The following is a 25,407-nucleotide window of genomic DNA, read 5'->3' as shown; positions in this document are numbered from 1 at the left end:
ACCACGGGGATGGAGGTGGCTATGGCTCACATGATGATTTTTGCGAGGGGGGGACAAAGCTGCGCATTACCCACCAGAGCGTGATTTCAGGGAGTCTCCTCCACCCACAGGAAGTGAACAAGGCCTTCAGCTCGTCAACAGGAGATCTCGAACCATTTCTCTGACACGAAGGCCACAGGAATGAGTTGTCTTTCGGTGGGGGAGGGCCTGCGGAGCGACAGAGTAACAGGCGAGACGTTAGCACGGGAAACCGGCGGATATATGATGCAGGTTCATCTCGGACTTTAAAACGTCCTCCTCCCTTCGTCATCCTTTCGGTGCCGCGGTCGGCGCCGTACCGCCGGTGACGGGACGTAATCACATACTGAGACCTCCGCCTCTCGTAGGAGGTTGGTCCATCGCTCCATGACTTTAAATCAATAAATTCAGACACTCTGAGCTGTTTACACCTGATGAATTATCCCCAGAGGTGGACAAAGTACACAACTTCATTACTGGAGTCAGAGTTTAGATCCTCCAGGTCAAATATGACTCCATCACAGAATCTGCTGACTGACTGACTGACTGACTGACTGACTGTTGAACCTGTAGAGTAAAAAGCTTAATTGTAAACCTTCAAACACAGACTTCAGATCAGACCACGGTCTCTCTGAAGAATATTCTGCCTCATCTTTATCTAACGTCTCCATTGTCACAACATCGACAGGGTCAAACATGGCTGACAGTGGAGGAGTGGGCTGTGATTGGTTTTTCTCCTGTGATCAACCCAGTGTACGGTCTGTCACATTTTTTCAAAATAAAATACAATCTATTCCACTGACTTAAAGCTCTGCTTCAAAGTAAGAGCACTTCGTATAAATGTAGTGTTGTACTTGAGTACCTATAAACCACACCTGTCCTGTGTTTAAAGAAGCAAACGCATCAGCTGACAATTTACTGAAATGATGTAAGTTCAGTTTTCAAAATATATGCAGCATATAAATATATATAAATATATATATCTCATGTCTGCCATTTGAAATGCCGTCAGAGAGATCAGCACTGTGAAGACTTCACATCCCATTTCCCTGCATCTATAAACCGAGTCATTACACAACAGCCACAAAGCGCCTGGGAGCCGGAGCGTGTGGCGTTCAGGCAGCTCTCCAGGTGTCGGACGGACGGACGAGGAAGGAGCCGATGGACAACAAGCGATGACGCAAACCCTCACACTGAGGCTGACTGTGTTTCTCATCTGTTTATATTATCAGCTTTTTTTTAATGGCTTTTAAAAAATATATATCAATGAAAAAACAGTAGATATTGATTTCTTAACACAATCTGAATTGATCAGGCGCCGCTGCTCAATAACACTTGGGCCATTAGACTCTGATAACTTGAGGATAACAGTTATGATCATCTCTGTAGTGGACAGCAGCAGCGTCATTACAGCGCTCAGCAGTATGGATTTCCAGTGCTGACATCCACCCTCCTGCACCGGCATACCTGTTCCCGTTGTAAGCCGTCTTGTAGACGGGCGTCTGCTGAATCATCTCATCGGTGTAGATGGGCACAGCCGTCCGAACGCACTCGTGCGAGCACTGCAGGCTGTCGTTGTAGGCAGTGAATATGTCCACCTTGCTGGGCACCCGGGCCGGGGTGAAGTCCGTCAGGTTCTGGCAGCTCTCTTCCTGCTGGTGGATCTTGCGCTGATGGCTATTGTGGCGACCATTTCCCGACTGTGCACAGCTACAAAAACACGCACCAAAGACAAGAAACAAACATAAAATCATACCTTGTACCTCTGGCGGCCTGCGGCCACGTGAGCGTCTTTATGTGTGACAAAGTAAAGGAATCTTTCCTACCAGTTTTTAAGGACGAGTGTTGTGATCAAGGCTGCGATAACCATAATGAGAGACACAGTGATTGTAATTATCTGGTGAACTGCCAAACCTGCACAAACACAGAAATAAACACGAGAGAGAGAGAGAGAGAGAGAGAGAGAGAGAAAGAGAGAGAGGATTAAAATCTGGTTGCAAAGGAAATGTTTTCACTCCAGTCGTGCACTTCCTTCCTGTGAGAACTCACCTGAGGCGTCGCAGGCAGCTCAGGGTGACCACGCAGAACAAATTTTGCTCTTCAGTAACTATTGATGACATCATCATTCATAATTGAAGAGTGACATGAATTATTCCATTACAGTACAGCCAACTGTAATGGATGACTGAGTCCAAGTTTCCTCCAAGTTTTTATAAAACTTTATTATGTTATTCTTATGTCTTTAAAAGAAGGAAATAAACCCAAATTAATGCGCTGTATTTTATGTATTATTCCTATGTTTATTAAGTCCAAACTAAAACAGACCTTCACTGTTGGTGAGTGACTCCTCCACCAGCCCCACACACTAAGAGCCAGTATGTTTTTTTATAACCTTTATTCCCCTCAGTGGTCTCTATCTGTAGATTTTGCCCTGAGGCTTTTATTTTAACATTAAATGAGAGCAAACTATTTCATGTGGTGAATCAAATAAAATACTTGATCAAGAGATGATGCTGACAGGAAGTCAGAAGACTGCTTTTTAAAAAAAAAAGGAGGCACGGTACAGGAAGTGCTGTGAGTAGACAATAAGACAATCAGGAGAATGTCAAAGATCACATTTATGTTAACCCGAGCTTAATGTGACAAACCTATAGTACATAATTGATCACAAGGAAACTAAATGCTACAACAGTCCTCGCACAACTCACAACTAGTTTTCAAACTATACCACTAATCTGTTTTACATGACAAAGGATCTTAAGGTTCTTATTTAAAGCTGCATTAGGTGAGTTTTCAGCCACTTGGGGGCAGTGGAACAAGCTGAAAATACAATATCATGTATTAGTATTATCATCTTTAAAGAACATGCGAACACGCCAGAAAACAGTCGCCTGTTTACACATCCAGCAACTGAGTGGAAGTCAAATATTCACTCTCTTTGGGACCTTTCTGGTCTCCACCAACCAAATGCTCCGCTGCGTTCACCTGCTAGCTGCTAACTGTGTCTGGAAATAAGGCTGATAAAAGTTTGTGGCCCTGAAAACCAAAAACAATTCACTGAAAGGAGCTGAAATTCTCCTTGGAGATTGGAATGATTTATTTCATTATTTCTATGCTAATGCAAAAAACTCTAAACTAAACATGTGAACCACAGTGAACAGTGAACACCTCCAGCTGCAGCCTCTCCACAGCACATACCGCAGACTGGTGATGTTAATGATGCACCGCGCTGCTGAAGATCTGCTTGCACTCGTCCGCCCGCTCACAGAAATGATTCGTTATTGGATTTATTATCAGAAGAAATTGAAACATAATTATCACACTATCAAAAGCACAACAGGAACGCCGGGTGAGAAAATGGTGAAACCTCCTGCAGACTGGATCCTCTACATTTTGTAAACACTGAAGAGTCAGTAGAGAAAGAAAAGTCCTTCCTCCTCCTCTGCGTTCATAATCCCACACACTTTTGTCACATCCTCCAGGTATCAGGGTTTAAAGCCTCACTTTGCTAATCCACAGAAGAGTGAGTTACTCTGAATGCACCTTAACCAGACTACAGATATGACTGTGGACCAAATGTTCTCTTCCCCGCTCCCTCTGTTCTCTATGACTAAAATACAAAAAGCATTGTTCTTATTTAAACTCTTAAGACTCCCCGTGTGTGCTGATCTCTCACTTTTTGCCAGAGGACAGTAATCCACAAACAAAACTGCGCTGTACATGTCTAAATTGGGGATTAGTGCAAGTCTGTTGCGCCGCACAGTATGGTTAATGTGCTGTGTGTGTGTGTGTGTGTGTGTGTGTGTGTGTGTGTGTGTGTGTGTGTGTGTGAGTGATAGAGCATGAGAGCGACCAGGACACAATGACACAATGCAGCAGGTGACATGCTGCAGGAGGAGGGGAGGAAAAAAAAAACAGGCGTCATGATGAAAATGCCCACGTGGGCCTTCCACATCTCACCTCTTCATCAGCCAGCTGCCTCGCTGCTGATCGACGACAATTTGTCTTGGGGAAGAGCTCAAAAAAAAAGGAAGTGCTGATCAGTCACTCTGGAGGAGCACATGGTCTCTCCCGGCGCCTCCTCCTGGATAATAAACCTCTGTGGCCGGCGCCGCGCAGGAGGCGGTCCCTGGGTCAGCCTTGGATTAATGATATCTTTGGCCGGCTCAGGGAAGCCTTACCTTACCTGCGCAATCACAGCCCTGTTACCACGGCAAAGGCACATTAACTTATCTGGCAAGTCATTTGCATTTCTCTCATATCCCCTCCCTCTCTCTCGCTCTCTCTCTCTCTCTGCCTGTTCTCCAGCTGACATCAAGGCTGTTAAGTTGAAGGTGTTCAGTTACAAATTAACACCTGTCCGAGTTCAGGTATAACGCAGCTCTCCCCCCTGACCCTGATCAATAGCTGAAGTCTCTGCTGAGAATTGTTTCTTTTTACATTAATGTCAGAGTGAACTTGATGTCAGTGAACACACCACGCTTTAAACGCAAAGTAAAATAAAAGTTTGATGTTCACCTGACACAAACACTCATCCCTTGTTGGCTTGACATACATTTTTTATGTTGAGTTGACAGTTTTTGAGTTTTGAGTTTATTTTACTCGTATGAAGCCGATTTAGCCTAATTAGTTCCAGGCCAATTGACGACACATCCTTTGGTTCACTGAGCATATATTTTGATAGTTCAATGAACTACAAAAATAAAAGTAAAAATATGTACTAAGTGTTTTTATGTCCATATGGTAATTTGTGTTCACCTTACACAACAAAAACATGTAATTACAACAAGAATTGCAGTGTTTTGCTGAACACAAAAACGTTTTGCTGTTTTAACATAAAATTATCACAATTTTCTGTGATAACTTATTATTTTCTAATACACATATTTAAATAACAATTTGTAAAAGCAACATTAAATTTGGAGTACAGCTTCATTACTTTGTTTGTGTAATTTAAAATCTTTGAGTAGGAACAAAACCTATAATGTTTGCATCAACTCAACTTAAATATTTAATGTTAAAATGGGATATACTGTGACGCTAAGTTAAACACTATGTATACATTTTCACACTTTGTTTGAACTTGAAAAATATGTTCCCAGTTGTTTCAGTGTCTATTTGACAGGAAGTCACTTTCTCGCCCGATATAATGAAAAAACTTGTGTTCACGTCGTGTAACAGAAATACACAATCACAGCCGTGGCCGTCTGACACCAGAGGAATCCAGTAGCTCAGTCTGGAAACACGAGCGCGCTGCGTGTAGCTCACTGACGCCGTGTTTCATGTTTTCAGGGTGTTTAAGTCTAAACCGCTCATTGAGATTTTGGAGCCAAAGCCAAAAAATATGCAAACTTTTCCCCGGTGCAGCTCTTTTAATGAAACCAATTAAAACCCCAGAACGCGAGGTCCCGAAACACAAACACCAACACTGAGTCCATTATAACCTCATTTTCAGGGCAGTATGATTAAAGGTTGTGGGGATAATAGAGCAGATAATGACATGGGTGACAAATCTGAGAGCAGAGGCCAGTTCTATTTTCATCCACAACTGCCAGTTGGAGGGAGGGAAATTTGGCCTGGCTATCTAAAACTCATTGTATCCTGGCAGTCGGGTTGAAAAATCACCTTTGGCAGTCACCTTGCTTTAGAGATACCACAGTTAGGGTTTTGTTTGGTCAAATCACTGCCAAACAAAGAGAGGCTGAGAGGGAGATAGATAGAGAGAGAGAAAGAGAGAGAGAGAAAGAGACGGAAGGAAGGAAGTGATAGAAAGGGATTCGGAGGAGGGGACGGCTCGCTTGTGACCTCTGTGGCGGCAGGATTAGAGCCGCCATCGGCGCTCCCAGCCAGGAATAAATGAGATTTTTTGGCCATGACAGTTTGATGAACATGTCAGAGAAAAGCAGAGCAGTTAGATAAAATCTCCTCTTTCTACTTTTAATAAAAGATTTAAAACAATAAATGTGTGTGTGGCAGGTAAAGTCTGGTGTGTATCACCTTTTTAAAAATTACCGAGCGTGGGTTTTTCTCTCTTTTTAAATTGTCACATCACATTATCCTGGTATTTTCAGACTGAATGCATTAAAAAAATATGCACTCACATAATCCCACTGTGTGCAGTCGGTGGACACACAAACAGCACTAGAAGAAGAGTGAATACTGGGCGTTAACAGGTTGATTAAATGACAGCATTTTGTTTTGTTTCTGCCCCAAAGTGGCAAAAGAAAATCCTTTTCTGCAGCTGTGAGCTCAAACCTGAACCTTCATCACTACAGTCAGAGAAATGTGGATTATATCTGTAGCTCAACTCATTTCTTGAGCTGTCAAGTGGTAATTAGTGCTGTGTTTGTGAAACACATTACACTGTTGCTGTATTTATCTCCGTACCTGCTTCGCTCAGTTTGTCCTTTAGTGGTTAAAATGATCAGCAGCAGCCGCCGCCGCTGCCGTGTGCAAACCGCTTAAACTAAAATATGAATATATGAAAATGAAAGAAAGAGGATGCAGGTGGCTGCAGGTCTCTTAACCAAAGGTGTTAATTTTGAGGGGTTGTTTGTGCAAGACTCTCCAGCTGATCCACAGAGCTGCAGCACAACTACTGACAGGAACCAAGAACAAAAGATCAGATCTCCACTGTGTTAGTTTCACTTCACTGGCTTCCCTGTAAAATCCAGAATACAATATGAAATCCTCCTCCTCACCTACAAAGCCCTGAATGGCCGGGCCCCATCATATCTTGCAGAGCTCGTAGGACTTTATTACCCCACTAGGGAACTGCGCTCCCACAACGGAGGCTCACTGCTGGTTTCCCCGATGGGAGGCAGAGCCTTCAGCTATCGGTGCTCCTCTGCTGTGGGACCATCTTCCAGTCCGGGTCTGGGAGGCAGACGCCCGCTCTGTGTTTCAGAGGAGGCTTTTGATGAAGCTTATAGTCAGGTCCGTCTCAGTCTCACCTTGAACCATCTCCCGAGTTGTGCTGCTATAAGCTTAAACTGCCGGGGGACTTCCCATGATGCACAGAGCTGCCGTCTCCTCCTCTCCCTCTCCATCTGCATTCATTCATATCCCATTAATGCAGGTTTCTAACTCGCCGTCTTCTCTCTCCTGTAGTTTCTCGTCTCTCCTGCTCAACACCCACTGCTACAGTTCTTACTATTCGTGTCATTATTAGTCTCTTTATTATAATTATTAGTTTTGTATTATATGTTATTAAGACGTCTGTCAGAGTCTAAGGCGGGATCAAACCAAAACGAGAGACGTTTTTCAGGATGTGCCGTCTCACTGGTGCTGGTGTTGGGATGCTAGGCTAACTGCAGCTAGCGACGTAGCTTGCAGACAACTTTTATCTCGAGCTCCCAGAATTCACCCCGCCACTGGGTTTTTCAGACGGAGCGTTTTGAGTTTGCTGGGAGTGTAAGTCTCTCTCTCTCTCTGCAGCTGAGTCGGGTTGTGAACTCTCTGCGATCGTTACTACACGCTCGTTGAATTATTCACTCGTTTCAGCTTGACCTACATTGCATTTTCAAATCAATGAAAGTGACGGTTGTGTGACTACTATCCGTCACTCGGGCAAGCGCCAGAATTGAATATTAATTTTCGTAATTTTTCTTTTTTTTGCAGTTTGTTTATATAATTAAATTTAGGCTCTTGATTGAAAGCTCTTACAGTGAGGCAGCATGCTCAATACCAGGATACCAGCTAAATGGGATTCAGCCATCATTCATTTCATTATTTACAACCTGTGCTTAATAATATCTGTCAATACACTTATGGTATTTGACCGTATATAAGTTGTCATAACGTCGTGGCATCCTGCAATAACAAGATGAAGATGATATTGTTCTTGAGACCATGTTACAATGACAAATGAGCCAAAGACAAACGCATCCATTTACAGTTTGTTTACAGTTTCTGACCTTGTTGAATTCCTGAATTGTCTATTTGTAATTTACATGGCGAATCATGTGACATCTAAACCGCGGGCGGTTTGTGTTCTGAAACAAAAGCACAAAGAGGCGAAGCTGGACGAATGATGAGGACAGAGAGTGACTCATTTTTAAGCATACACCAGTTATTGTCAGTGGCAAGTCTTTAGTTTGTGTGTGTGTGTGCGTGTGTGTGTGTGTGTGTGTGTGTGTGTGTGTGTGTGTGTGTGTGTGTGTGTGTGCGTTAAGCCCGATCACATTTCCGTTGCAAAGAGCCATTTAGGGCTAATGGCGCCCACACCCACTCAGCGTTGGTTTAAAAGCTCCTGAAAATGTGGGAAAGGCCCCTAGTTTGTGAAACAGACGAGGCTGACCACTTCACTACCACACACACACACACACACACACACACACACACAGCCAGACACCTGAGCCGGACGGGTCGGGGGGAAGACTTCTGTCAGAGGCGGCCTGCTGATAGTTAGGAATTGCCAATTAACGCCGGTGTCAAAGTGTCAATCTGGGCTGATTTCCACAGAGTCACCGAGCAATCTAAAACACTTATTGAAGAAGAGGGTGATGAGTGAGAGAGAGAGAGAGAGAGAGAGAGAGAGAGAGAGGAGGGGAAAGTTGAAGAGGGAGAGATCAGAGACAATTACTCGACATGCCTTTTCCCTCAATGTCAAAGTCATCGCTGCATAATTCAGTCCGGCTGGATGGCAAATGGCTGAATGGGCCAAAAAAAAAGGAGGTGTCAGCCGGAGGATCCAGGAGGCGACACTTGTCTGTGGCAGGAACAGTGGGGAACAAACAGCAGCTCTTCCTGTTAACAACAGACAAATGAAAACCACTGCAGTTTTCAGGTGGGTGTGAAATGGCTTCACTACGAAGGCAGCTTCAATCCACCGTCCTGAAATCCGTGTGCTGTCGTGTCGCTGACAGGAAGTGTTTTTTTTTTTTTTTACTAAATAAAAGCTGAGCTGAACAGTTGAAGCAGGTGAATCTGAATCACATCATGTGGACGTCACAGGAAGAGTAACAAGGCATTTCCTTAATTTCATATTTTAATAGGCAATAACATTTTTAAAATTATTTATAAAAATTGATAAATACTTCAGATTGAAAAATGTATTTACAAAAACAGCATTAAACTCTCATTAAATAAACTATTTATAAATACAATTATTAATTCATGACTGAGGCATTTTTAAAGAAATGGGAATACATTCCCCGGATTCACTCGTTAATTTCATTTTCCTTTTTCAAGCTGATGAAAACAGGCTAAACGACCTAATTGGGCATGGGATGTAAGAAGCTCTCTGATTGGTTGGAGACCTTACCAGTGGGTTTTATCGACACGGACGCCCAGAGTGTGAATGAAAAGGCTAAATGACTAAGCTAAATCGATTAGCTAATAGGAAGAAGAAAACCAGATGTTGTCAGTTTTTAATCTGACATATTTACTGACAGATTATTCATTCATTTATAAATTCTTACAATTTCTTATTTTTAATGCCCTTAAATTAAAATATGAAATTAAGGAAACGTATCCGTCTCTTTCCTGTCACGTGACAGTAAAACTGAAAATCTCTCAAAAGCTAAAATAAGTGAAGTGAAGTGAGTTTGAAAGGGGGGGTCGGGGGGGGTCATATCAGATTAAAATTCTGTCCTATCACTTCTGATTAACAGAATAATCTCCCGTATCCAAAATAGTGTCTCAGTCAACATCTGCACTGCTCTTGCTCGAGGCAGATGTGTCGAGCCATGAAGAAAGAGCTGAGCAGCAGAGAAACAGAAAGTAAAAACGGCATCTGCTCGTTCTGGCCCTTTCATCTCCTCTTGGCTGAGTTCTCTGTAAATCAGGGAGAGAGGGTTTGACTCTGCACGCCTGTCACCAGGCATCAGCATTTAAGTCCAGATTTAACGCTCGAGAAAAGGAGATTCATTTTTACCCACTTTATTGAGAGTCAATACAGAGAGTAATGGCGAATTTATTGGATTGCCATGGTAACCGTTGGGGAAAAGTGGTTTCTCTGTGTCTCTGTGTGTGTGTCTCTCTCTCTCCGTTGAAGAGGCTTGTGTTGTTAACGCCTCTACAGGTCCAGCACAGGTCAGAACACTGCATTACAATGTTCACTGAGCTCGCTGCTTTAAAAATAGATTCCTGAGACACTTAACATACATTTTACATGTGCTCACTTCGCTCTGCGGTGGATGTAGAGACTTACTTATTTACTCCATTCGTTTAACCCTCCGCTCCCCTTGACGCTGCGAGGTGAATTGCTGCCAGATGGATCTCTGTGTTTTAACTACCCGCTCTGGGTGTCATCTTTTATTGTGAACGTCCACTAACGTCCACGGGACGCATCTGTCAGGCCTCACCGCGTCTTCGGTACCGTGTCTCCGTCGTAACATTTTAACCCTGCGATCCTCAGACCGTCTGACACGACCCGAGTCATCAGCAGTGGCTTCACTCACTGCGGGTTTAATCATCTCATATCCATAATGGAGCTGACGGCTCCATCTGTGTCGAGTATAGTGGGGCTGCAGTTACTAGCTGCACAATCACCGGGAACAATCAGCAAGCATCTGGAGGCACCACAGCAATAACCCACTCCACACCCACCCACCCACCTCCTCCTCCTCCTCCTCCTCCTCCTCTGACACCTCCTGTATGATGGCCAGAGAGCTGTGAGAGCAGCATCAAGAGTCATCGACACAAACTAACTGAGATGTGTTCAGGGTGAATCGTCCTGTTGAGTCTCTGCAGATGTTTATGGCTTCACAACTGCAGCCGGTTCTATGGATTTCCTCCAGAGTCGAGGGGGGGGGCTGTGATCCTTTGAGCCGTTTTAATGATCCACTGGAGGATAGTCTACGGTTACAACTATGGCCAGAGAGTCGCAGCCACCCCTGGCTACAACTCATTAAACTTCAATTGAGACCTAGGTGTGAACAGCTGACACAGATTAATGAAATGGAGGAGGCTGGTGCACAGAGACCGAGGAGGAGGAGGAGGAGGCTCCTGCTTTGGTTTTGGTTCAGCAATAGGAGGAAGATCAAAATATATAAAAGAGTAATAGGTTAGAATAAAGCATAAAATAATTTTTCTCTCTTCTCTGGAAGCATCAGCAGCGTGGGCTAATGCTTGTGGCTGGATTGTGTTTTGTTGGCTCTCGTGTTCGCAGGGAAACTGTATTCAGTTGTGCTTCATGCTGAGTGTTTAGTGGACTTCATAACACCTTGCTGACTGAGAGTGTGAAGGGGGGGGTTGTACCCAATGCCAATGCAGCAGTTAGCATGTGGTAGCAGCCCTGAGGGAATGTTAAGCTAACGGTAACCATGGCGGCACTGCGGTTGCTTGCACCAGCCTCCACTGACATGGAAATTGTGCAAACTTTAATAAAATAATTAAATAAATAACTTAAGTGAGGCAAAAAGCAAATGTTTGCTAAAGGCCTTTTAACTGATAACACCCAACATGAGCTTCTCTAGAGCGGGAAAGCTGTCGGATTCTCCACAATAACCAAAAGAGCTGCTCCTTTTGTTGTCCTGCGCTGTCACTGTCAACAGTGAGTGGGAGGGGAAACACAAGAGTCTGCAGTCAACAAATACAACACAGACACGCGGTAGCGAGCTGTCATGAACTTCCTCTGTGTCAATTACGTACCTGGTTTCCAACCAAAACAAAACCAGTGTCACAACACAAGACCAGAATCACCACCTCACAGTTCTACTCCTCCACCAGCCAATCAACTCTCAGTCCACAGCCATGTTCACAGTCATGTCTGATAAATGCTTTCAGTGTAGTCGATCTCACTGACTCTCACTTCATTATTTTATTTTATTAGACACAAGTGTGGAATTCTGTATAATTAGCGTATTAATTAAGTTATGGCCAAAAATATGTTGTTGTTTTTTCCTAGGTCACCTTGGCCTTTGACCTTTGACCTTTGACCACCAAATTCTAATAAGTTCATGCTTGAGTCCAAAAGAACATTTGTGCAAAATTTGAAGAGATTCCCTTGAGGCGTTCCCGAGACACGACGTACACGAGAAAGGGACGGACAGAAAAACATAAAGACAAAAAAAAAACGAATGAGACGGGACGAATCAGTTCTGCACGACACATTTACTTACACACATATATCTCCATTCTGTTTAAATAAGTACATGATCACTGTCCAACCTCTAATGTCAACTACAGCTTTATATAAAAACCTTCTGTGTCACAATAATGTGATTAAAATCGTCAAATCACACGTCAGATTTTCCACTTAGACTGAGATCAGCTGTCGTCATGTCTGCAGGGGAAGAGGAGCAGTTTATAAGTTAAAGAAAAGAAAGTAAGTGACCAAATAAATGTGCAGTGAAACAGTGAAAACACTGAATCACAGCCACAATGAGAAAAACTGCCCGACGACCAACAAAACTATTTTCTCTAAACTGGCTGGTGTCAATCAGAGGGTGATATCATGAATACAATGAATGAATAAGTGAATGGGTAATTTAACGAGGAGACTCTGAACCATCAGATTCTGACGATAAAGTGTGTGTGTTTTTGAGTGTGTGTGTGTGTGTGTGTGTGTGTGTGTGTGTGTGTGTGTTTACTGCGTCTGACATAATGTGAGGAGACATTTCACTTTAGCAGCCTGGGAACTTTGACAACTTTTCGAGTGTGCTCTGAAGCTTTGCATTTCTAAGTTTTTTTTCGATCTAGACGGTGAAACAGGCGCAACAGGCCGTCACAGACCATCGTCTGATGTATCAATGATAATACTGGATCACAGTCGAGCTGGAACCTTGAAGATTCACAATCCGCTTCACTATCTACGTCTGTGAGAGAGAGGGATAGAGCGAGAGAGAGAGAAATTTGCTTTCCATCCTCTCTGCCTCCTGACACTAACAGCATCCTTGTTTGACATTGATGTCCCACGCACACACACACACACGCACACACACATACACACACACACGCACACACACACAGAGAACATGAGATGATCACGGTCATGATATGCACATGCCATATGGGGCTGGGACTACGTACAGTAATGACCTGCATTTGTGCTGGTTGCCTCCAGTGTTCATGAGTCACAGTGAGTCCGTTCATGCAGTGAAAACACACACACTGATCTCATTCAGTTATTGAGAGCCGTGACTCCGACCCGCAGTGGCGGGAACAACGCACATGTGAAATAATGAGTATTCTTTTCTAAGAAATATTAAAATATGATCTTGAATATGTATAAAATATTATAATTAGGAGGAATGAAGAAGCACAAATGTGTCATATTGAGCTCAGACGCCACTGGCCCCCTCCTCACAGTCCTGAATAGGATGGATGAAACAAACAGCTGAATATTTTGTAAGTTGATAATTGATTTAGTCATTAATCAGCTACTGAACAATTTTAGAAGCTGAATTTGCGCTTTTTGATTTTTTTTGACAGTTCAGAGACAAAATAATTCTGCCTATCAAGTGATTCCACAGTAAAGACAATAATAAATGTCGGCCACAGGTCTGTATTTAACACAGACATGTTATGAGCCAACTGTCATTTCCACATCAACGCTCTGAGTTCACAATTAGCAGTGAGGTCCGTCTCTCCCTGAGGTTCACTCTAACATGACACCGGATCAGACAAACACGCTGCGAGACACAGATGCACACTGATACTCTGATTCCTGGCAGTATTGAAATAGAGAGACACTGCAGCAGCAGCAGCAGCAGCAGATGATTTGTCCGTTAGCTGGTTGATATGATAAGTTAGTATGTAACTCACAGAACACGTGGTTTCACGGAGTTGCATCGAAGATTCTCTACAACAAAAGATGACACATTACAAGCTGCGCCAATGGTAAAAAAATTAGACTTCCTGTCTCCCAAGTGGGCGTGGCCTTGATTTCTTGTTTCTTGTACAATCAAATACAACACTAGTTACAGTTTCAATTTACGCCTGATTTTGCTGCTCGTTTTTTTATCTGCTAGCTTATATCTAACAGTTCAATAATAACAATAATAGTATTATTAAGCAAAGATATACAAGTTGTATTTCAGTTTTAACTTTTAATTCATGGTTGCACATATAGGGTCAGGGTTAGGGTCGGAACCAGAACCGACAGAAGAGAAGAGAGATCTGTGTGTCAGAGAGTTTGTTGCTGAGACAGAGACAGGTTTCCAATAGAGCTCATTTGGCTTGTGAAAAACTGATCCAGTATTTAATACGCCATAAACTGTGATCACATTCACTTGTCTCATTGCAGTGAACAGACTCTCCTAAAGAGGGGGTGGGGGTTGGAGCAACCATGTGACACAATTACAGGAAACGATTGTACGTGTGCCGTCTCCTCTCTCTACCGTGTCTGGTTGCATGTTTGTCATGCTTCTGTCTGACTGCTCAAAGCGGAAGACGTCAACACTGTCATAAAAAGGAGCCGATCTCACGCGGTTCACCTGTGACAGTTTTAACTCGTGAGTTTTTGAAACTTGTGAGCGTGAGCCTGGAGGCCGACACGACGCCACAATGGAAAGAAAGCCCACACAAAGAGGCCATCAAACAGCTGGGTGCCAGATGCTCTGAATGTATATCACAACACACTGAAGACTGAGGACTGAGCGTGTGTGTGTGTTTGTGCGCACAACCACAGACATACATAATGCATACGCTGTCTTTGCAGCGGTTATGCATTTTTCAGTGTAATACATCTCAATTATCCTGGCATTGTGTGCATGTGCAGCAGCTTTTGGGTGGCGAAGAACAAGAAAAGAAGCAGAGCCAAAGCAGCTCCTCAGTGTTGAGCTCGGACATATTTTGTTATGAATTTATTGTAGAATTTGGACGTCGACTCGTTTGGCCGTTACAGTTAAAACTGTGAAAGGAGGTTTCATTAAAATTTTAATATGCAACTCTGCTGAGACCGAACATGCTACAGTGACGTCCTCAGGTACCAAATAATACTTCTCTTCAATCCAACTGACACCTAGCCACTTCATGCTACGTGGGTGGATCAGAACAATGATCCAATATAACAAATTAAGAATAAATGCAACCAACAAGCGTTCAAACGTACTGACTGAGAGACTGTTGATCAAACCGTCCCACATCTCAGCAGTTACTCTGGTGATGCAATGTTTTCTTAAAGACTCTCAGATGAAAATCAAGTGTTTGACCTTTTAACGTCCATATGATAAGTTTTATGTCACACGCCACATATGATGAGTTAACACCATGACTCAGTGTTTCAGTGTACCAATGACAGAGTCAGGGTTTCATACATCACAAATCTAAGGGACCAATCCAGTCAACTTGTGGGGATGGGGGGCGGGGCTAAATACACTTGACACCGTATCAATACAGATAGAAAGAGAGAGAGTTAGCATTACCACAACCGCTAACACTGTGTCAGCCACTGCCAGTTACAAGCTAACAAACAACATGAACAAATAAAAGATGCAAACTAGCTAAATCTTCTGAAAAGATGCTAACTACGCCAACTGTTCTGAAAAAGATGCTAACTACACAAACCATTCTGCAAAGATGCTAACTAGCTTACTGTTCTGAAAAGATGCCAACTACACCAACTGTTCCGAAAAGATCCTAACTAGCTAACTGTTCTGAAAAGATGCTAACTGCACTAACCATTCTGAAAAGATGCTAACTGCACTAACCATTCTGAAAAGATGCTAACTAGCTAACTGTTCTGAAAAGATGCTAACTACACAAACCATTCTGAAAAGATGCTAACTACACCAACTGTTCTGAATAGACGCTAACTAGCTAACTGTTCTGAAAAGATGCTAACTACACAAACCATTCTGAAAAGATGCTAACTACACCAACTGTTCTGAATAGACGCTAACTAGCTAACTGTTCTGATACGCCTGCTAGTCTGATCCAGATTTCTCAATCAGGAATTAAGAGGAGATGAGCTTCACACCCAGTTTCTTCACTTCATGTTTGAAAACCAAATTAAACTAAATATGAATCATAGCAGAGGATTTTAAAACATGTCTGGAGGAAGTTTAACTGATTCAGGTGATATAGAAAATGAGGCCTCAAACTACAGACGTGTGTTATGAGATTTGTGACCTCTTTCCTCAGTTGTTTGTAAAACCTCTTAAATTCCCCCTTCAGGGACAAAGTCTTTTTTTTTTTTTTAATTGAACTGAATATAATCTGCAATAAATCAGGGTGACTTGAGCTCTGATTATCACCTCACTTTGATTAAGATAATCAGTTTAAGGAGTTTCTCCCAATCTGAGTTTGCATTAATCAGATGGAAATTGAACGTAATTTATCTATAAACATCCTCAAAGACAAAGCGGGAGAGACGAGAGCAAGAGACAGAGACAAAGTGAAGCACCTCTCCTTCAATAATAGTTTCATTTCATCAGCAATCCATCGCTGTGCCGTTGGCGTGGTAATTGCATCTCGCCTAGGGGCCGATATGAGACAGACACGGGTTAATGTGTTGTGAAGGCAAAGGAAAGTTTTCTGCAGCAGTTAAGCAGCACAGCTTTGCTTTGAAAAGTGATTCTGTTCCTCTGCCCTGATGGGACACAGTCTGCTTATTGATATAACAATGTGCATCCAGTTGGAAAAATCAGCTTTCAGTTAGTAGTGGCGACTGATTTCCTCCAGGATCCAATATCAAGCCGTCATTCTGACTCACAGGTGGTCTCACACTCACCTCCCAATCAAGAGAAAATGAAGAGATCACAACAACGCTGACAAGACAGTTACATCCTGCCATTTAATTTCACTTCCAGTATGTACCCGTCAGTCACCGCAATGCACACTCTATGTTTATACCACTAATATTAAAACCTACATCTGTAGGCATTTTTGTTGCGGCGTGAGGTCCGAGGGGTTTCTCTGTTTCAATATGAAAAGGACATTGGAATTGCCTATATATATTAAGTGGACAGTGGAATTATGGTATTACACAGTTATTATGGAAATTAAACTTATAATCTGTAACTTTCCCACATTAAAATGTCTGAATATGACTGGATCTGTATATATATATATATATATATATATATATATATATATATATATATATATATATATTAAGTTGTGTTCAAATGTTTCCATCATTTCTCAAACCAGAGAAATCTGTGATTTTACTATTGTACCGCTCCGTTTCATTGGTCGCCTGTCAATGACATCATATCCTGTATTATCACGTGTCAGTGTCTTTGTCTGACAGAAGCTCAACAATATCTTTTATCTAGTTTTAAAGTCACATACACTTTTTACACCTTGGTGGTCTTCAGCTTGTTATTTGAACGAGATGAAGGATTTTAGTCGTCGGACGTCTGGATCTGAAGTTATCAGAGAAACAAGTTGAGGAAATGTTCGACAGCTGAGCTCCCAACCTCTGGAGACGTCCTGTCCTGAAGAGCGTCAGTCAAACACTGACTTTTAATGTGAAACTGCTTTAATTCAGTGTTTTTATCGGTTCTAATCACCGGGTCTGTTGGATTTCTTGTACCACTGACGCTATTTCACGACATTCGAGCGGCGTCTGTTGTGCGACTGTGAGTTTAAAGGACATTATTAAGTTAAAATATTTGCATGAAACACAAACAGCTCCACAAAAACAGAATAATTCAAGTGTTTGCAGTGAAATTATTAAAAAACACTAAAGCCCTAAAACAGCAGCAGTCATTTTGTCTTGACTTCATAATGAGGCTAAAATAGACATTTTCTCTGGACTTCCACTGAACGTTCTCTTTCTCACTCCTCACCGTTTTCAGGCTTTTCTCACTGTAATTGAAGAGGGAGGGGGCCAAGGACTTTTGATCACCCTTCCTGTTCGCTGCCTAATTTTATGACATTTATATTAATGCACCCAATGGGAAAATCTTCAATTAGCATAGTGCTTGTTCAGAAGTTGTTAACATGACTTATATTTTACGACTACCTGTATGGTCCATTTCCGGAAGACATGTTCCTCATGGACTTAATGAAATGGTAAATGTAATATCCCTGGCTGCGTGTCCACAGCTCTGAGGGACTGTCCATAAAAACCCCATATGCCCATGTACAGTGTTTGAGCCGCAGCGTGGTCAAGGACATTCATTACATAAGCACATGGAGCACATTAGTCATCTGCTACAGCCAATAGTTATTATTATTTTTATTAAAACTTACTATTATTACTCATTAGTTATTGTTTGTTTTATCTATTCTTAGTAATTTACCCCAGTATAAGTTAATTGTGACACTTCCTGTTACCAGATGCATTTTTTATTTTTTATTTTTTTTAACCTGCTGGAATAAATGATGAGATAAAAGATCCCCCACCAGCCTCCCACATGTGAACACGCCCCGCCAGCTGTGTTTGAACACGCAAACCAAGCCGGTCAGCAGCATTACTGGCAGTCACACCGCAGATGTCTGTCGTGGTGGTGGGTGAGGATTTTGGCGCCGAGTGACCGCTACGCCTTTTAAACTATAATTATTTTGTTCAGTGTTTCTTCTTACATCTACACTTTTCTGATCATTAGGGTTTTTTTGGGGGGTGAACATTTCTAATCAAGTCTTTCTTGTTCTGAGATTGTCACAGTGTGTGTACGTTAGTCCGTGGGTCCATATGGTCGAAAAGTCAAAATAATCTCGTTTCTAACCACTTCTCATGAGGTCAAGGAAAGACTCGGATTTAAGATAATATGAAAGAAAATACACATAGAGAAAGTTGAGCCATTAAAATGATAATTAAATAAAAGTTAGGAACTGAGCAAGAGGCCGGATAAATTATATTCAAACATAAGTTTATAGTTTCCTGGCGTGGGAGCTTTTGACATTTTTATATGTTTGTTAAGTAAAGAAAATTCATTTTTAGTGCTTCACACAATGGAGGGGCTTTAGTGAAATGACATTTATGTAAATGGTATTTTGTTATGATGTTTTTTGTTCACTAGAAATTCAATATGTTTGTTGTTAGATTTGAAAAAGAAGAAAATCTATATTCATGGATTTGGAGCTCAGCCAGATTTCCATAAGTGTTGGATCGAGTCACAAACATTAAACAGATGTTCTGTTGTTTCTACATTTACATGGGTGGTGAAACTACAGCGGTGCGTCGCTTTTTAAATGTTGCTGCGGCGAGGAATCATGGGACGGCGTTTTCTCCTTTCCTTTTGTAAAGGAAGCTCCAGTGTTTCCTCTGCTAAAGGAGATAAGACAGGAAGCACTGAAGCTCCTTTCCTCATCGTTCAGAGAACTGCTGCAGCTCCTGTCAGACACTTCAGCTCATTTCACTCAGTTTGAACCTTCATCAGTAACAAGAGACTTAACAACCTGATACATACAGATCTGTTGAGGTTTCACAGGTGTGTGTGTGTGTGTGTGTGTGTGTGTGTGTGTGTGTGTGTGTGGGGGGGGGGGTATGTGTCTTACCTGGTGTGTCCACATATGGCTTTTGTGGTTTGACAGTCTCCGAGCTGATGGGGGCCTTGGTGGTGCTTGGCCTCTTGGGCTCTGGTGTGGTCACTACAGTGAACGTCCTTTGGGAGGGCCTGGCTGTAGTGCTAGTGGTCGTGGCCACCGTGGTGGTCGAGACCCTGGTGAACAGCGTTACATTCGGCTCCGGTTTGTCATCGCCGTCCACGCTGTCCGTCCCCGTGGGCCCCCAGTCGATAAATCCGGCCACCGTGGTAGTCCGGCCCTCCTGAGACTTGTCGTAGCTGTCCCACTTGAGCTGCCTCCTGGCTCTGAGTAACAACCTCACCGTGTCTCCTCTGCTCCCGCTGGACGATGCCGCTGGAGCTTCTGCTATTACAGCCAAAGGATCACCTGTCTCCATCTGGGAGTATCGCAACCGGCACTCCTTACACGCCGCTTGTCCTTTATGCGCCGGCTTCCGCTGTTTTTGACCCTTGACCTTCAGCCCTACCCCTGCCCTGTTGTCTTGGGGCGGAGGGACGGGGTTGAGGAGCCGACGAGCCGCCAACGGGCTCGCCGTCCTCCAGTGGAGCTTGTTGGGCGTGTCCCAGAGGTGCTGCAAGCGAGGCCGGGAGCGAGGCACCGATTTGGGCGTGAGTTTGATCCCCAGACCCTGACCGAGGGGGCTGCACACAGAGAAGTCCAGGGTGAGGTGGGTCATGGCCAGCAGGATCCACACCCGGTGCCCCACACAGCTGCCTGGCCTCGGAGCAGACGGACTGCGGAGGAAGGAGAGAGAAACTGTTTTAGATTCAAACACAGAGAGCTACACGTTTAAATCATACCAACCAGCTTCACCCCGTCTCCGTCTGTCAGCTGAGAGACCTAACCTAATGACTCACATCTGTATTCACCCTCCATTTGCACGCTTGGCAAAGTTATACTCCGCAACTTCTTAAACTCCTACTCAATTAACCTTCAATAATAATTGAGCACCTCTTGAATTACAGTTTAAAGGTCAGACACAGAGTTAAATGTTGTAAAACATGTGAGCGTAAGATTGTGGATTTGCACTCTTTGCTCTCAGCCGTCAGAAGCAGTGAGGTCGTCTCCTTGATGTTACAGATTCATATCAATCCAGGGATGATTACACTGACACACAAGGTCAGCGCTGGTTTAGCTGATCATCATATTCTGCATTATCTCCCGCAGACACAAAGTCATCTGATTCCCAAAGGGCAATTTGATTATGCAGCGCAATGATCGGGGATGTAACGCGCAAACGCCAGCGCACGACACGGCGCCACAAGTATATCGCAGCAATCTCCACCTACTACACGGCTGTGGCGTTAATTTATTCAACACCAGAGAGTGTCCCAAAATGTCCTTTTTGGTGCTGCGCGGAGCTCGCTCCTGCTCATCGACGTGACGGCGAGGTGATGGATCGGCTGGCTGCTCGGGCTAAGACCCTGCAGCGGACTGATTTTTTTTACAGACAACCTTCAGTGGCCCCTGGGACGGAGCTACGCATTGATTCCTAAGGGAGAAAGCTCATTATGGGGCTATCTCTCATCTCTGCTGTCCTTGGCCAATTTAAGCCGCACACGGAGGACTCATTTTGGAGGCGTCACAGAGGTGATGATGGATGGAAAAGTGTGAATGGGTTCATCGACTGTCAGAGGCAACACCGAGACGTCTGTCGATCATCTAATCACAGAGTTATGTTTTTACAAGTCTCTCAAAGATCGTCGACCCACGGTGACTCTTGTCGAGACGAAAACCGGACGTCCGCCGGTGATGTGGGTTTTTTTTATGATCTTTACTCATAAGCGATTCTTCTCACATGCAAATCTACATCACAGTGATTATCAAATATGAGTGTTCAGGAAATGGCAGGATGACTGCACCAGGCCCAGTGATTTCACACCAAGAGATCTGATGAATTACAATGGCTCTGCCGTGGATTTGAAATCATTTTCTGTCGTCTCGACTTAATGGGGACGTCAATTCTGATCAGGAAGTCAATCTATCTTTCCAACAGGCCGCGCGGCGTGTACCTCAGTGCGTCCCAATCCAAGTCAAACCTCGGATTTAATCTATAAATACAGATAAAGGTGTGGCTGTTTGCGGAGTTCATAAAATGCGACTGCCTGACGGTCATGTTATCTTGTCACTTCAGTGAAGTGGCAGACTCCAGTTCCGTAGGTTTTGGATTTGTGGGTTGAATTTGAATGAACTCAAACAAATAATATATTATTTCTCTTTCGTTCAAACTGCTCTACCTGACGGGGGAGGACAGTAACAAAGTACATTCACTTGAGTTACTTTACCGCTTCACCGATCTTCCTCATATTGTGCCGGCCTTACTCTGAAGCAGAGCTTTTAGTCAGCGGATTTATTTTTATTTTATTTTGAAAAATGCGATGGAGTGCATCTTTAGTCCACAGTTTTAGAAATAAAGAAAGAAATAAAGAAAGCTTTAAATGTGTGTTGTGTTTAACCACGATCAAACTTCATCACCGCCGTCCAGCTTGAGGAAACTTTTTTTTTTTTAAATTCCAGATAAACTTTCAGACCTATTCTAAAGGTCAGTCAGTGATTAAAAAAACTGTACTTTTGAATACTTCAGTATTTTTTTTAAATGGAGTACTCCAGTACTTTAACTCAAGTAGAAATGTGACAGAACGATTCACTTGTATTGGAGTAATATCTGACCTGGAGGAACTTTCTCCACGTCTGCTACTTGATGATGACAAGGCTTTTCTTCCTGCACCGACTCTGACGGCGTCGGGACTTCATCCTTCGACAAATTATATAATTTAATTTGACAAATGATCAATTCAAACACGTCGACTCGTACCCTCATCCATCACTGATGTGAATTTAAATAGTAAAAGAACAACAGGACTTTAGACTTGATCATTCACCCCCACCTTTCCTTTGAGGTCGCAGCGACCAGCACACCACTAACTGAGAAATAATTTAGAATGGCATTTTAATTGAGCAATAAATGGTGACTGATGCGGTCGTGAAAGAGCAGCGACAAGGTCAGTGTATTATTGACAGTTAAAAATATGGGTGATAATTTGTGCGAGTGTTTTGTCCCTGACCTCAGACTGAGATCCTGGCACTTCCCCAATCAGCACACTCGAGGTAACTCGATTTTAACTCCCCGGGACAAATTAATGTGATATCTGATAAGAAAAGTGGTTGTTCATCATGAATAATATGATGTGGAGCGGGAAGCAAAACGATCAGTTAAAACGTTCAACGACTGTGTTTGTGAAGCGCCTCGCTTTTTAACATGTGATCTCTGACGCTCAGGTGTGTCATCGCTGTTTCAAACAGATGGTCGACTCAAACCAAGCTGGTTCTGACTTGGGTGTGTTTTCTTGCCGTTTCACCTCGCACTATAATACAGTACCAACTGATCTAATGCAGCATTTACACATTAAGATATTAATTAGCCAATATTCAAACAAAAATAAGTGTTCAGTGTACTGAGTTTGAAAAAGTAAATGAAAATAAGGAAAAGCACCTTGTATTTCAATTTAAATGTTTGTATTATAGAAATAAAAATGCAATAACTACTAATTTTTTGTTTTTTAATTCCTGTTTCTGAAAGGAACTCGAATGACAAAAGATACAAAGACCAAGTGGCAACATCTGTTCGGGAGTTCAGTTAATTATGAGTGTGAAGAATAAACAATGTATTATGTATAATGACTTTATTAATTTATTAACAGCCTGTTTTGAATAATATTAAGAAGCTAAACCCTGAGTCACTGTCATCAATTATCCTTTTTTTTGTTCAACATGTTAATACATATCTGTAAATGATTGATTATCAGTTATGAAAGGATTGCTATTGTTTCTAAAAGTGTAAAATAATCCAGTACAGGACACGGTAACACGTGTTTTCCCGTCTGCGCAGTGATCATCAGTAAAAACACACAGACAGCTGATGTAATCCCGGCACATGCTACAGATAAGACGGACGACACATAATATTTTCTAAGACCTGGAGTTTCATAATTTATGGACCGCTCTCTAATACAGGTTGACGTCCCACATAATGGAAGTGTAATTTGGAAGTATAGTGCACAGATGGCAGATAAAGTGCATTATTCACAGCGTGAACGCACCAGATTGCTTTCTGGTGGGAAAGTGTGTCTGGTGTCCTATTTTACGAGCACATGCTCCATCATACCGTCATTACTAACTTCAGAATATAGTTAAGCCCCGGCAATATGGCGGGAAATCCCTTTAGTGGAGATTGTGACGTCTCAAACTGCCCCCACCCTCCCGTTTTTATCATCCTGAAGCACTGTGATTGTACATGCAGTCCCTGTTGGGGGGGGGGGCACAACCCTATATGTTGATCTGGAGGACAAGTTAAAGTTGACTGTAAGCTCCTTTTTATAAGCATTACTCAGGCAGTATTCGGTGTGACCCAACATGGGGCGCTTTCAAGTCCTGGATCTCAGTATGCCGAACCCATTCCAGAGGCAGACACACAGGGAATGAAATGACTGTGTGAAGTTTATGGAGCACAGCGTTAATTAGCGCGTCTGTTTGGCCTGGAGGATTCAGGTTTGAAGGTCAAGATTCGCCTGAATGATGATTTTAACCGGGAGTTGATGGACAGAAGATGAAAGAGGGCAGCGCGGGCTCAGAAACACCAGACAAATCAAAACCTAAGTGCATCGTACAAACGCACACACACACGCACACACACACACACACACCTGGAGTCTCTACCATCAAAATATACACACCTGCCATTTTTGAATATGTCATGTTTGCTGTTATCCTTCATTGTTTGCACCGACTGATCCAGCGACCGTGATGGATGCCATATGTTCAATTATGCAGGACAGGACCATTTGTGTGTGTGTGTGTGTGTGTGTGTGTGTGTGTGTGTGTGTGTGTGTGTGTTTGTTTGTGATAGAGAGAGAGACAGACAGAGTGTGTGATCTCAAACCTCTGCTGTCCCTCATCGAACTCCAGCAATGCAGGATTTCAACAGAAGGCCAGTGATGTAACACTACATGTAAGATGTGATATTTCTGAGCAATATATTTGGATTATGGTTCTCAGCCCAAATCTAGAAAAAGCACTGGAGGAGGAGGGTTCACCAGACCTGACTCCTCTCTCTCTCTCTCTCTCTCCTCGGTGCCAGTTTAAGCTGTACTATATTCAGTAAATCTACTTCCAACTTATTCTGCAGCTTCCTACAAATGCCACTGTCAGGGTGGAGGGGGGGGGGGGCGGGGTGGTTAGGATTAGTCCCTGACAGCCACTCCACATTAAACATGGTTGAGCTTCAGGGTCGAGAACCACGGTCCACAGCACATAATTAGGGTTTCCCATTTTATTTAAAAAAAAATCCTTTTGCAGATGACTTCAGTTCTGATTTATACAGCTAAATTGCATATTAGAGTTAGTCATGAATAAATAACTGCGTTTACAACACGCCTATGGCCACGAACGCCAAAACTCAAAAAACTTTTGAAATAAGATTTATAAAGAACAACAATCAGACATTTTCCTGATTTCCTGTCACTTTCCTCTTCAACCCCAACCTCCACCCGCACACACACACACACACACACACACACACACACACACACACACACACACACACACACACTGCTGAGCAAACAGGGAAAACATTAGACTGACTAATCCATAGCACACGGTACTTAATATCATTTACCTGTCCTTGAAACTGGAAACCTCACACAACCAACATAAAGCCATCAAAAGACGGGAATGAATGAAGAGTAGCCTTTGAAGTCTGTGGAAAAAAAAGATTTGCAGCATAATCCTGAATCAAATGCTCGAGCAAAGGGTGAGAGCGGTTTAATAAAAAAATAAATAAAAAAAAGGCCATTCATGCAGACTCTCATGCCTTGAAGATAGGGGTTAGGTTGCTTTTCAGAAGAGGAACGCTGTCTACATCCCACGTGTCAGACTGTTGACATGTGAAGTGCTCTACTGTGGTTTACACCGCTGCACCATCGCTGCATTCAGACCTGTTGTCTTTCACCTATTGTGTGTGAATTC

The 25,407-nt window shown here is 42.9% G+C and overlaps 1 protein-coding gene across 1 annotated transcript in view; it reads right to left on the bottom strand.

The window, feature by feature from the left end:
* ajap1 (adherens junctions associated protein 1) overlaps positions 1 to 25,407 on the bottom strand; it is a 52,554-nt gene that overhangs the window by 7,112 nt on the left and 20,035 nt on the right. The window contains exons 2-5 of the mRNA XM_056385813.1: positions 19,354 to 20,117; positions 1,845 to 1,932; positions 1,486 to 1,728; positions 75 to 207 (exon numbers count right to left, since the gene is read on the bottom strand). Coding sequence (XP_056241788.1) covers positions 135 to 207; positions 1,486 to 1,728; positions 1,845 to 1,932; positions 19,354 to 20,117 — 1,168 coding nt within the window. The 3' untranslated portion in view covers positions 75 to 134. The remainder of the gene's footprint in view (positions 1 to 74; positions 208 to 1,485; positions 1,729 to 1,844; positions 1,933 to 19,353; positions 20,118 to 25,407) is intronic.

The sequence above is a fragment of the Seriola aureovittata genome, chromosome 9 (genome assembly GCF_021018895.1).
Source record: "Seriola aureovittata isolate HTS-2021-v1 ecotype China chromosome 9, ASM2101889v1, whole genome shotgun sequence".
Classification (NCBI taxonomy): Eukaryota; Metazoa; Chordata; class Actinopteri; order Carangiformes; family Carangidae; genus Seriola; species Seriola aureovittata.
Note: the sequence above shows the minus strand (reverse complement) of the source record. Positions and strands in the feature narration are given on the sequence as shown.